Below are 15,082 nucleotides of genomic sequence, written 5' to 3'. Positions count from 1 at the left end.
CCAAGAAACGAACAGTTTTTCACTTTATCCTTCTTAAAAACAATCAAAACCCCATAAGAAGTTTTGAAAACAAGTAATGCAGCATCAAGGCTAATGATAATTGTTAACTTTTGCCAATCATAGCCGACCGAGATTGTCTCAGTTTGTCTTACAGCTGACCATATGGCAGGCGGCCAGCTTTTAAAGAAACCACTGACGCTGATTTAAGGATTGTGTGTAAGGTCTGTGCTGAAAAATCATACTTTTTGGTTTTGATTTGAAGGAACAAATTTTATGTGGTGTTACCATAACTCCTTTTATATATTGGAGCTCAGTATATTTAAAACAACAGTCTCATGACAGACAGAGTAAACCACAATCTTTCACGTTGTACCTCAGCTGTGGTATGAAGTAAAAGATAAGCATGAGGGTAAATAACAACTGAACAGAACATGTAATGGACCCTTATATGTCAAACAGGTGACAGTTTGTATCAAGGTAACAGAATATCAATACACGCTACATCAAATACACATGTATATAGGCTGCCAGACTTGGGTGCCCGTTGGTACTTATGACTCTTGGCTGACAACAAACCTGTGAGAAATATTGTACACCAAAACATCACCAGAGACTCTCTTCTGACACATGCACATAAGGCGATTGCTTTAATATCAGTTCATGCAGTGACATTTTTAGTTTTATCCTTTTCAACATGGACATCTATTGTTTACTTGGATTTTTTCTTCTTTTTCCAGCACTTTTTTGTCGACCTAGATCACAGAGACGGTTTAACCAAAACTGCTGAAACTTGGTACAGTGATCAGGGCCAGGGAGTACTCATGCACCTATCCCTTGAATACTTAATTAGTCTCGTGACCTTGCAGCTATATCAAATTACGTGAAAACTTATGAATGGCTACCAATCAAAAATCACAGGGCAGATCAACTTCACATTTTGTGTGTGTTATACTTGCCTGTAGGCCTACAATATAAGCCCCTAAAATTGCGAGTGGTCATGTGACTTTGGCCGCTACCTTGAATTTTCGAAGAAAATTCATCAAAACTTCAAAAATCTCCTCAAAAAGTACAGATCTAAGCAGATTGAGATTTGGTATACAATTTTGGACCTGTTTCTGAGCACTTCATAACAATATCCATACAAAATGTATTAATCACCCATTACCTACGTGGGTAACGAACCGGATAACAAACCAGGAAGTACGTTCAGTCCTTTACATTAGTGGCCCACATCCAATGATGGCTCCACTTACACAGTACGTCATGACACCTTACCTGATCTGTTTGACCAGTTGTTTTTGCATGAGAAGTATTTTCACATTGCCCTCAAATCACAAACATGCAATTTTAATGATTTAAGTATCAAAGGAATTGCACAGGCTATTTCAGACTAAGGTCACCCTTGACCTGCATATCAATTTTGAAAGCAATCCAACCAGTGGTTTCAGAGAACAAGACTTTTGACAAAAACAGCAAAAATTGCCCAAAAATACAAATGTGAATTTCAACACGATTTGAACAAATCTGACTAAAGTCACTCCTAGAGGAGACCTGCATATCAAATTTGAAAGCAATTGGACCAGCGGTTTCAGAGAAGAAGGCAATGTTGACTGACGACGGATGGACGGACAATGGACAATCAGCCTATCTGAAAGGCTCTGCGCCGCTGACAGCGGAGCTAAAAAACTACTGGTTGGTACATGACAGCTAAACAATGCAGGTACTTTTACTCACCGATGTCAAACCATCAGTTGATGAAAGTAATTCATTCATGGCTTGGAAGTTGATGGCATGCCTTGGCATCTCACCCAATACTGAACAGTAACTGTCTGAGGCATATGATTCTTGATCAACATCAGCACACACTGGAGCAAAATCTGAAAAAAAATCACACAAAACAGATAGGTAAAGTCATCATCTTAATTGACTTGCATATATTGTCTTTAGAACATGATGTAGATTCAGTGGTTTCAGAATCTGATAGAGGTCAAGTTCTGTCTTGACAAAATCATTGTTAACACGCTTTACAGCAACAGCATGATTGTCATATATTCCAAGGAAGACCTGGTTTCCATTGCTTCCATCTGCTATCTCCTATTGAAGACAATATTGTCGATACATTTTCTTCCAAACTGTCCAGTAAGAACTTTGTCAAAGTGTGCCAATCTACTCTCAGGTGACAGAACACATTTTGCTGTAGACTCACTGCCTAACAGGTCTTGCAAAACCAGTTCAGGTTCCTGGTTACCCGTAGTTGTAGACTCACTGCCTAACTGGTCATGTGAAACTAGTTCAGGTTCCTGGTTACCCGCAGTTGTAGACTCACGGTCACTGCCTAACTGGTCATGTGAAACTAGTTCAGGTTCCTGGTTACCCGCAGTTGTAGACTCACGGTCACTGCCTAACTGGTCATGCAAAACCTGCAGTTCCGGTTGATAAGCTTGCTGTGGTTCCTGGCAATAGCTAATTAAGGACGGGTCACCAGTGATGTTGTCTTTGGCTGCTACATCCTTACTTTTGGACAGCTGTACACAGTCTTTATTCTGTAAAATATTTTGAAGTAAGATTGAATTTTTTTTTTAAAGACACTGTAGTTAATTCATAATAGTAGATAAAGATATACTGTTAACCTAGAAATTTTCGCGTACGAGAAATTTTCGGGAACTTCGCGAGGGTCAGAAAAACGCGAAAATTAGCAGTCGTGAAAATTTTCAACAACGATGTGTGGTTAACATCGAGAAACATACCACACCACTCAGCTCTATTCACATTCTAGCAAACAGACACACTCACGCAAGCTAATACCAAAGAAAATGTGATGGTGACACAAAGTTTCAATTACAGGGACATTACATGTAGCTGTTACTTTTGACTATTTTTCATGACTTGGTTTTGTGTACTCCAGTTTCCTAGGCTTATCCGCACATAATGCTCAAGTGTCCAGTATTCTGCTTGTCATTGTAGGCTATACAAGTGAAATGTCCATTGTTATTGTTGACGATTGAATTCTGGTCCAGACTAGAATACAAACTTTCAACAATAACAATGCAGATCGTACACATATAGGGTTTAATGATGACCAAAATACTGGGTATTTCATCATGGTTCAGGGATTCAAACCAGAAACTGTAGTTGATACATATAACAAACAAAATCATAGAATGACCAAAAGATACAGCTAATGGATCTTTAAGTAAAAACAACAAAGAAATATTAATGTAGATACATTAATGTGATTTTGCTACACATTGTGTGACTTGTTTGAACATCATTGCTAGTGGCTAAAAGTCTCGCCGCATAATCGACAAATGGACAAGTTAAAGAATGTTTTTCGGTGATAAACGACGCAGCTATTGATAAAATAGACCAAAAATTTATAGTGAAATGAGAGAACGCGAAAATTAATCGTCGCGAAATAGTTGCCTCTGTTCATATCGCAAAATTTCTCGCCGCGAAAATTTCCCGGTTTACAGTATTTTTTAAAGGAAACTTATTTTTTAGATAATCTGGTTCATCTTAGGTGTGTTAAATACGTGCAGGCAACAAAATTCCTTAGAGGACGCCCATTGACACATATCACCCAGGGGTAGGGCACCAGTGAGTGCAGTAACCCTTGACTCGTGACATGATGATATCACAGCACTGTTTGTACCCACAATTCTCCATGATTTGTACCATTGAAGGTTGTCATTTTAAATAACAATGATACAAAGCACAAGTAAAATTGTGTATTTTTATCTAGGAAAAGTATGTTTAGGCATTACTGTACCAGTGAAAGTTTCAAAATCAAAATGTAACAGTCATAGAAATCACAGTAAGCTTAAGCATGTATTGCAAATGACTAACTGAGGTGGCAAATCTCTGTTGAAAGTGAACTTAATAACATGTAAATTTCCTTTGCCCTGGCAATAGAAAAAAATCATTGTTTTGTTTGACTAAACAGGTGCTTCAATCCCTATTTCACTTCAAACTTTTCTGTATGGCTGGTTATGCAATTGTTTGAACACTTTATAAAACTGAAGTCTCCTTACTCCAGAACACATTTGAAACGGTAATTGAAATGGTGATAAGAATCTTTTTATAGTTATGTAGATAGTTAAGTACAGAGAGGGGTAAAATGAAGATAAGTGTACTGGTATACCTTTGGTTTTTTCCAAGGTAAATCCTTGATTCCATAGTTATATAATATCTCAGTTCCAGCTGCAATGGCTTTAATAGAGAATAAACAAAGATGTGGGACTGATTCACACACAACTATTCTCATCTTAGAGTTGAGTTCATGTGAATGATCACCATGATTTACCAACCGACCATATTGTGGACCTTCAGACGGTTCAGTTGTAGCGTCAATACTGAAAAGGAAAAATAAAATGACAATGTTATGGCATTTCAGAAAATGTCACATTTCTATTAGATGGAGCCATCAGTGTGCAATATCATATTGACAACATTGTTATTATGAATCAAACTGTGTGTGATCATTTTCAACCAAAATGTGAATAAAACGACTGCTGCTGTGGAAACATTTATAGTCAAGGTATTTAGTCCAAAAAATAAAACTAAGGCCAAATGCGAGAAGCTTGATGTCTTTCATTGCCCTTGATTGTTAGAATATGACTTACTGTATCTTCTTACAGTAAAATAGAACATCAAGTTTAGTGAAGTATTATAATCTGTAAGACCAGTCATTCAAGGCCCAGGAGCTGCATTTCTGCGAAAATGCATCTAACATCAAGCCTCCTTTCAATTTTATTAGATATTCAATGCTATCTATAATTGAACAATATAGTCATTAACTATATGCCTCAACTACTTTCGCTAGCGGCAGAATAGGCAGGAACAGATTTATGTTCCTTTTTAAATTTCCCTCCCATTTTCAAAATCTTGCCATATTATGTGCAAAAGAGAGACTATTTTGTTAAAGTCGAGTGAATCCTTTATCCATCTTTTCAGTAGGTTGCACCATGCTTTTTTGTAAAGATTCAATGTGTACATGTATCATCTATGCTGTTTATCATATATAGTCACGTTGTACATGCAGGTAGCCATGTTTGGAAACCTGAAACCTCCCATGCAGTCTAACTCATAGGGGAAAGAAATCAGTCCCCTGGGGTGGGGAGGGAGGGTTTTTTGTGCAACGCTTTACCTTATTTAATTTTATTAATTTTGACTGTGATATTTCAAATAAGAGTTCAACTCCACACCGTTTGACTGTTTTCTTTATTGCTACAAGTAATTTTATTAATTTTGACTGTGATATTTCAAATAAAGAGTTCAACTCCACACCGTCTGACAGCTTTATATATTACCGACAAGTCCTTATCTCCTCTCCAACTTGTGTATACACCACTGTAATTGCTCCGAAAACATTGCCAACTTGCTAATCCGCTGTCCGTATCAGCGGATTAATTGATTGAGTCAACACCACAGCCGTCCCACACGCATTAAAATAAGGAAAGGGTTGAAGATCTCAGACACATTGTTACAAAAAAACGCAAATGTGAGCAGATATAGAAGTCAATCGAAATTTAACGACTATCAAAAGCATCGCTATACCGATGAACTGTTACATGCCAAAGTACGCCGTCTAAAATGGTCACCTTGAGCCAGAAAACCAACCTACATTTTTGAGTCGGTCATGGTCCGATGTCGTCCGTAAGAGCGGAAGTCGGAAGTAGAACCTTTTGACCTCAAACCTGTTTATTTCCAATCCAGAAGTAAACATATTTCCCATGATGCGTTTGATGTTACATAATGTCAAAGTTAGTACATCATGCTCAAAATGAGCAAAAGTTTTATAAGATCACGCTACACGACTGGTTTTGATCAATCCTACAAAATCAAAAACAAGGATTCAATTCCTTTTTGTCACAAAATGTTGCTAACGGTGATTTGGAGAATATAACCAAAACTTCTGTAAATCCTGCACGGAAAGAGCTGAAGGGCGAGGTATCACGTTACCTGCCTCTGCATCTACACAAACCTCCTTGGTCAATTGAGGTGGTAGCTTCAACAGCCACAGACAAGCAGAATTTTTCTCCTTGTGGCGAGGCTCAGACAGCATCAACCGAACCGAACACCGCTGCAGGCAGCTCAATATAGATTGATGTCATCGTGTATGCCAGTATTATACACTTTCCATGATATTCAGATATTATTCGATGCCACCATCGTCACCGTACATCTATAGCGTCTATCGTAAACATAGCACACCGTCATCGACGTGACTGACTCGTTTGCCCGGCCTCCCCGCTAATACATCAGCGACAATCCGTACCAATGAAGTTCTCACCTACAGGTACTCCAAAAGAACCTCCACAATTTGCACATCGTATCAACAAAACATCTTGAATGGCAAGGAACACGATTAGACTTCCTAATATTAACCCCAGTTATTACCAGGATTACGAATTTACTGACATTTTCTTGCCCGTTCTCGTTTTAAAATGTTAGTGTGTTTTTCACTTCCGCGTCCATGTGTAGCGTAAGTTATAGTATTTTCCCCAACGACGGACAGCCCTCACTTCACTTTCCGAGAACAAGATGGATAAAATTATCAACTTTTTATTCAGTTTTTTGTTTGTGTGCTGGTACTGCAAGCACGCCTTTTCAATGAAAACGATTTCATGGTATTTGATACATTGTCTGTGTATTCTGTCTGTAAAAACGTCAGCGGCTGCGTTTAGGTTGTTGCGCGGCACAACAGAGGGTCCACGCTGACTTTTATATATTTTCGCTGTATTGTTAAGTTATGCACTTTCCACCAGTATCATTCCTCAAACACGCAACTCAACGACGACAGCACATAATCTGAATGAACTGAAAGGATGGACTTAGCTTTTTAAAGTTCTAGGGTAGGAAAATGTAGTCAGGAACTTAATCTATGTCATTAATGTTGCTGTTCACCTTCAGGCCGTCCAGATCATGTATTTTAATTTTTTCTGAGCTGTCTCTCCACATGGCTGTTGTTAGTGACTTTTTAACTTTTCTACATTTTCTCTCCTGATCGGTCGGACGGTAGCCTAGTTGATTTCATCACAGACAAGGAGCTTCAATTTCCCTCCACGAGAATAGTTTAAGCGTCCACGGTCGTAGATTTCAGGTTTCCGATTTTTTCCCAATATTTTCTCTCCACAACCGATCGCACCAGGTCGTGGCTGTAAAGTGTTGAATTTTCACGACATTTTCTCAACGACCGTGACTTTCAGGTATTCGACTTCATTTTCTGTCCACGACCGGTTGAGGTAGTGGCCGTAAAGTGTTAAATTTTTCCCGACATTTTCTCAACGATCGGTCATGAGGTTATGGCTTTCAAGCTTTGACTTTTTTCCCCGGTAATTTTTTTCAACGACCGGTCGTGGCTATAAAAGTGTTGAATTTTATAAGCCCGAAATTTTCCCAATGATCGGTCATGAGGTTATGGCTTTCAGGTTTTTACTTTTTTTCCCGGTAATTTTTCTCCATGACCGATCGTGAGGTCGTGGCTGTAAGTGTAAAGTGTGGAATTTTTGCCAACATTTGTCTACACGACCGGTCGCGAGGTTGTTGCTTTCAGTAATTTCTCTCAATGGCCGGTCACTAGGGAGCTCCTTTACCGTTTATTTATGAATAATAAGTTGTGTACCTTCCTATTTATTTACGAATTCATGAATATTTTAAGCGTCCACTAGTTTTACGGACGACATCGTGACACTGTGTCTGTGATTTTCAACCCTTTCCTTATTTTAATGCGAGTGGGACGGCTGTGGTGTTGACTCAATCACTTAATCCGCTGATACGGACAGCGGATTAGCAAGTTGGCAATGTTTTCGGAGCAATTACAGTGGTGTATACACAAGTTGGAGAGGAGATAAGGACTTGTCGGTAATATATAAAGCTGTCAGACGGTGTGGAGTTGAACTCTTTATTTGAAATATCACAGTCAAAATTAATAAAATTACTTGTAGCAATAAAGAAAACAGTCAGACGGTGTGGAGTTGAACTCTTTATTTGAAATATCACAGTCAAAATTAATAAAATCAAATAAGGTAAAGCGTTGCACAAAAAACCCTCCCTCCCCACCCCAGGGGACTGATTTCTTTCCCCTATGGTCTAACTCAGTGGATAATTATACCGGTACTTACATACATCTGTGAACATTTCTATAGACTAATTTTAATGTAAATATAAAATCATGAAAATAATGTTAAAAGTTGCAGCTCATTTGCCTTTAATGGTCTGAAAACAAAACCCTTTCTTTTGTTGTGTCTACTTAGACAGATACATGGAATCCTGAACACATGGCAACAAAAGGTCTACAATACATTACTGTACCAGCCAGAACTTTCCAATGTGCAACCTGTTGCTGTACTTAAAGCGCCACAATCTTCACATCTGTGCCTGCGTGATTTCTTTGTTGATAAACAGTTATAACAATAGGCCATATACCCAGAATCCAGTTCAATGTTTTTGTCAAAAAACGTGGCAACTTGGAATGCGTCAAGCTTAGTGAAATGTAAGAGGCCCATAAAACGCCGACATCGAGCCAATTCCCTTATGAATTTTTTTTGTGGCACATGTCCCACTGTCTTGCGGCTTATAAGCTGCACACAAAAAAGGCTGCAAGTAATTTTTTTTTCATTATGTGCCGATATGTGCCACTAGAGGCACTTAACAGTCACACAAGTCAAATCTTTTGTGGCAGATATGCTAAAATATTTAAATAAACCCATTTTGAGCAAGATATTGCTCACTATAAGCCACAACATTGACTTGACACTCCACTTGTGCATGCATGACGTCTTTTTGTACTTAACCTTGAGATATCCATTGACACTTACAGCTGACATAGCAGGAAACCTTTGATTTTCAACAAATTGTGTGAAAAACTACCATTTGACATTGATCGGTGCAGTAAATCAATCACTGACTTTTTATGTACGTTTTGCAAATGATCGGTTCTCATTGACAGCGTAACTGAACTCTGGCGAACCATATATGGACGTAAAATATGGATGAACTTATTTCACGTGCATATCTCCCTTGAAAAGACGAGTCTTTCAAAGAACTGCAACTCAAAAATAACGTATATCTTGTTCTTTTGTGTTTTCTTACATCCTTTTCACGCGCGGGTTTTAAATGAACTGCGATTACGGAGTAGGTCTTGAAAGCTTACGTACGGTAAGCTTTCCCAGCGTATAATAATGTACACATAGTTTCAACATTGACTCACGCCGGGCTTCAAAATACGGACGTGCGCAATGAAAGTCATCGTCGGGCAAAGTTTGTAAGTCACGAGACTGATATGTCAGAGCCGTTTTTGTAGAGTTTTGTGTTGATCTGGTAAAGGTTATTCCCATGTATTTTCTGTCGTTTTGATTTTCAAACGCAAGCTCGCATGCAGCTGTGCTCGATCAAACTGCTTGCTGAAGCAAGGAGACAGTGCGTGGGTCAGAACAGACTTTGAACCCGGAACTCTATAGGAATCACGCTGGATGATGTCATAGATCATGTGACTTCTTTATGATTGGTAAGATTGTTGTAGATCATGTGAAGATTTCCTTATGATCGGCCAGATTGCCAACAGGTCATGGGTCAAATCAGATAAAATATGAATAACCAGCTTATAAGCCACAAACAGTTGCAGCTTGGTATCCACAACTATTGTGGGTTAGCATGCACAACTACGTGCCAGAAGCCATATTTTTTCCGTGAGGGAAGATCTTGTAACTGTAAAGGAGCATGAGCTAGTAAAACAGGACGTGGTGCATGTCCTTGCAGAATAATGGATGAATAATGCAATAACACTTGTAGTTATGGGAAAGGATATGCTTAAGGCTGTGTTCACAAAAAACGATTAGGGGGCTTGAGGAATTCAGGGGGGATTCGAAAATTTTGGGGGTAGTAGAGGGGGGACTTGAAAATTTTGCTCTACCTGTTGGGGGGGGGCTTGAAAATTTTTGGTTCCCTTTAATGGTTTACATTTTCCAATAAGTTTTTGTAGGTAATTTAATGAAAAATGAATATCAGTTTTATGTCATCCAAATGTTGTAATGTTAGTAATAATTTAACAGAATCCAGAACCATTTTGTCACATTCCATGACTTTTATCTCGAAAAAATCTAAACGAGTGATTTGTCGTAAAAAATCAAACTTGAGCCTAGTAACAGGGCAGAAGCTGCAACTGTTGATGATTTTTGCAATATTTCTATGCAATATATCAACTACAGTTTCTTGCTGTCTCCCTACAGCATGCTCAAACACACAATGTTCAGTTTGTCGACAAAGCCTGTATATATAAATATGTATTAGGTGATAGTTTAATTAGAGTCCAGACTGACAGTCAGTTGTCAGTGATACAAATGCACGGTACACATACAGAGGCTGTGATAGCAAGCTGAGTACTGGACAGTTCAACATGCATGCTGTAGGGAGTAGAACAAGGATGCAGTTGTATAAACTGAACAAAAATATTGTCAAAATTATCAAAGTTAACTGCGGGCAACTGTCACTATCAGATACTGCCCTACTATTGTAGTGTCACTGCTACTGCATACCTGAACAGTGACAGACATAGCTCTGACTCTGATATACATGGTAGTTGAATAATAGTTTGTGTCCAATGATGCTCATGACAGTGAGACAGTACTAAATAAGATCAGGCCAGAGAGCAACACATGGAAGAACACAAGGAAATTTTTGAATTCTGGCATATGAGAATAATCAAATATTAAAGAAAAAAGATTGGGGTCACCATGCTTGATTTTCTTTTAGCTTGGGACACTGATTGAGAAGTATGCAGATGACACATGGGTTGTGGGGTTTATTTCGAGCGATGACGATCAGGAATATTTTGAGTGCATTGACTTTGTTAACACCTGGTGTAATGACAACTTTAATTTAGATCTTAATGTGTCAAAGATGAAAGAGCTTTTTTTTGGACTTTAGAAGGAAACAAAACGAAAAACAGTTAGTTGTGAAAAATAATACGAAGGTAGAGAGAGTGTGATCAGCATATCCATACTTAGGCTGTATGATCGACTGTAAACTGTCATTCTCATAACATGTAGAAAATCAACTGAGAAAGGTAAACAAACAAATGTATTATGTAAGATTGATGAGAAAGTTAAATGTAAGTTCAAGTGTAATTGCCCTTTTTTCAACTCAACAATATCATCTATTATTAACTATGCTAGCACCGCTTTCTACGATCTGCTATCAAATCATCTAAAAGAAGACCTCAATCGCCCTACAAAAATCTGTAAAAAGCTGCTTCATGACAACCGTGATGAACTTGCGCAGAACTCAGAGGTATAAAAAGATAAAGTTATTAAGATGGCAAAGAAAATATTGAAAGATCCGAATCATCCACTCCATACAGAATACAAATACCTTCCAAGTGGTGATTGTCGCCTTTAAGGGTTCCAGGTTCTAGTACAAATAGATTTAAGCATAGTTTTGTACCAAGGTCAATCAGTCTATTGAATCAGTTGTAACCTGATGCGTGTTTGTGTAAATGTATGTTTAGGTAATTATAAGTATATTTAGTCTTTTTGCATTATATTAATTAATTTTCTTTTTTTTGTCTTCTGCCAATGTACACAAAATTTACATGACAAATAAAGAATAAATGAATGAATGAATGAATGAAGGAAGTAAAACTTTGAACACTAGAGACGAAATGAAAAAATATATGACTAAATGGAGCTATTTATTTTTTAACCAAATTTGCAATTATTACACCCAAAATTTCAGAGATTAAAACATTTATTTGATGGAATATTTTAACCTTCCAGTATTGTCAATTTTTAGTAGCATCTAATTCATATATGTCTTGTACTTTTGAAACAAATTTTTGGTAGGTCACTATGCTCAGTTTTTGACAATATTGCAATTAGCCAGACTTCACAATTTGCCTACTCTTTCATGATCGTCATTTTGTATACTCTTTGGCAGAAGCTATTGACCTGGCCAGAGATAGATTAACTCAAGTTGGCTTAGACCAATAAATCCAAAAATTTCACTGATGCGTTTAAAAAACTTGCCTTGGGAAAATGACTATAGAAAGTGCAGGTAGTGTTGAACATCTGTGAGCAGAACGGCGCAATACGTGTTTATCATTTCTGCGCACACATCCTTTACAAATATGCGGGCCTGTGATAGTTGGGGGGGCATGAACAATTTTGAACATATAGAGGGGGGGCATTTGAAAATTCTTTTGGGTATTGAGCTTATATGAGGGGGCATCTGAAAAAAAATAAGATTTCAATCGCGATTCCTCCAGCCCCCCAATCGTTTTTTGTGAACGCAGCCTAATTGCATGAACAGTATGTCGATAATCCATTCATGTACAGTGTACAGCGATAATTGTTCATATTCCATGCACTTTTACTACTTTGAGTAGCTTGATAACCACTACATGTAGCTGCAAATATGCTTGTAGCGTGACGGCCGTGGTCGCTAGCCCCATGAGTATGGCGAGTGACACTGTACGGCTTTGGCTACGCCGCCTTCTGAGTCGCTAGAACAGCGGCTTGTAGACATGCATGTATGGTATAGATACGCATTTACCCTCGAGTGTCCTATATGCAAACTAAGCCCAGTATTATAAGCGACTGTGGTCGGTAGGAGAAAGCTTAGCCAAAGCCGGATTCTCTTGCCATACTCGTAGGGCTACGTGGTTGCTCTTTTGATTGCTGGTATCAGACTGTTCATGTTAGTGTCACCCTGTAGAGGGTCTGCCGCTAGCTATAAGCTCAGCCAAGTCACATCCCTGGTTGTACGCGACCCGACTGAATGTACATTAGGATCTACTATAATGCCTTTCAACTAGCGAACTCCACATAGGCCTACATTCATTGTTTTTTTTGAGGTTCTGTGGCTCTACCGCACAACATGACGGCTGGCGACTCCGCTTCAGTCACTGAAGGCACGTAAAACCCTTTTGAAAAATAACAAGCACTTTTTATTTGTAAATATTGCATTGTATTTCGAAAAATTAAAATGTTTAATGTGTGTAGTGTTACATTCGTGGATGTGACCACAGTCGCTTGAGGTTTGCTATGCGTGCAGTCGATCGCTCCTAGAACAGTCTGCCGACCGTGCAACAATCCTCGAGCGATTGCATGTGGACGTGACAGTGTATTTTATGCAGACCATCCGGCCCCTTACGGAAAACCTATGTCCACAGTAGATGAGAGTAGATCTACGGACCATCTGCAGTAGACTTTATGTAGATCTACATCAGGGTTTTGTAGATGAACAGCCACAGCATGCAGTTTGTCTACATGAAGCTTTGTCTACAGATATTGTCCACCCAAGACATGACTATATGTCTACATTTCGCACTAACTTCGTCTACGCTTGATCTACACTGATCTACCATACAATCTAAGGGAGTTTCATCTACAAAATTCACTTAGGCAAACAAAGACTCATCTACTTCTACTTCAAAAATCACCATCTTGTCTACATTTAATCTAATGTACTGTTTCTTGCTGTATACTATATGTCCAACAATCCAATCCCTTCAAATTCTATGATTGGCAAACTGCAGGCTCCATGCGAGAAGACATCAGTAAAAGACAAGACATTTTACCTTACATAATACCTTACATAATACTGTACAACAATAGAGAGAAGAAATTAGTGAATTAATTTTCTTTTCATCCTAAGACACTCCTGTTTAACTCCAGGAACACAAATGCAAAATATCACAGGGATCAAACTACAATTTTGTGGTAAAGTTAAAAATGTAAAGATTATCCAGTAATTAATTTTTGAAAAGTGACTTTAAAGTGAATCACAATAAAAAGAATAAAAAAATCAATGTTTTCATTGATACTTTCTTCAGATGGGTCAATACAGTAGCATCTAACCACGGGCCGGACCCTGATCTAATTCGTAAGGGTTTTTTTGGAGTTATGTGACTAATTACAAAACTTCATAAATAATATGCAAGTGAGCTACCGGTATTTGTTAACTGACAAATTTATTTCCTCGGCTTCATATCCAACAAACAATCAAACGAACCTGTTTGATATCCCAGCTGCTTTTAATTGTAAAAAATAAAATCAAAACTATCCTCGTATAAAACTTTCTGAGTATCATTAAGTCACTTCTGAATCTTGTGAAAATCAGCAGCCACGGCCCTATCTCTCAGTCAACTTACAAATAATTGTATTGACATTGTTATCATTGTGTAACAGATAAGACTACAGTACAATGTTATTTTGGCAATGGCATTTCAGTACGCATGCATAACACGAGTCAGCTTTAAAAATTACCAGTACTGCTTTAAGTAATTTCATCACCTGAGCGACGTATTTTCTTGCATTTTCATGAAGAGTTCGCGCATGAACTGATCTCCCCACCACTTTTCAGCCTCCACCTCTTGCTCTTTTAGACTCGCAAATGACCTTGTAACTGGCTACGATTTCCGGGTCAACAGTGAGAGTTGACCTTGTGCGCATGCGCAATCAGAAGGCGCCATGTTTTCAACGGTTCAGCTAGCATATCAATGCATATCGGGGAGAGAAGCCAGCCGCTCACCATTCGTATACTACTTCAACAAATCTTATTTTTCAAGCACATTTTCGTCATCTTTACACCTTGGAAACAATGTGAAATCAATTCTGATATGCATAGAAAGTGTTCCGATCGAGAATTACATTGAGTCATAGGTTGGCATCGATAACTTGACGATGGCAGTGCCTCTACACTGCCAGTATACAGCTGTACTGGTACTGCGGTAATTGTAATGCAACGTACTTGCAAGGTTACGCCCGTGAGGTAGGCAAGGTTTGTTGATCGCCTGTTTTAATACCACGACCATATGAATTTTGATTGTGTAACATGTATAATATTTCAGTTCTAAATTTTTTAATAAAGCGTCGTTGAATGTACTGAAATGCTTTGTATGCAGTTTGTTCTGTTAATCATGTAATGATGTATGTACAGTTGAGAGAAAGATTTTGAAAAAATTGAGTAGGCCTAAGCATGCACAATGTTCTACTCTCTATTTCGACCTGAATACCACTCATGATCGGTCATTGAATGATTGATTTTCCAGCGTGAGATATCTCATGTTATGCAAAGGTCCATT

The 15,082-nt window shown here is 38.3% G+C and overlaps 2 protein-coding genes across 2 annotated transcripts in view; one reads left to right on the top strand and one right to left on the bottom strand.

Moving 5' to 3' along the window:
• LOC139146207 (uncharacterized) overlaps positions 1–15,082 on the top strand; it is a 101,551-nt gene that overhangs the window by 30,425 nt on the left and 56,044 nt on the right. The window lies entirely within an intron of this gene.
• Positions 1–15,082, bottom strand: part of LOC139145519 (uncharacterized) — a 51,131-nt gene that overhangs the window by 18,751 nt on the left and 17,298 nt on the right. Inside the window, exons 4-6 of the mRNA XM_070716748.1 lie at positions 4,142–4,352; positions 2,207–2,543; positions 1,735–1,877 (exon numbers count right to left, since the gene is read on the bottom strand). Coding sequence (XP_070572849.1) covers positions 1,735–1,877; positions 2,207–2,543; positions 4,142–4,352 — 691 coding nt within the window. The remainder of the gene's footprint in view (positions 1–1,734; positions 1,878–2,206; positions 2,544–4,141; positions 4,353–15,082) is intronic.

This window comes from Ptychodera flava, chromosome 12 (assembly GCF_041260155.1).
Source record: "Ptychodera flava strain L36383 chromosome 12, AS_Pfla_20210202, whole genome shotgun sequence".
NCBI lineage: Eukaryota > Metazoa > Hemichordata > Enteropneusta > Ptychoderidae > Ptychodera > Ptychodera flava.
The sequence above is the reverse complement of the archived record's forward strand: the minus strand, read 5'-3'. Positions and strand labels throughout refer to the sequence as shown.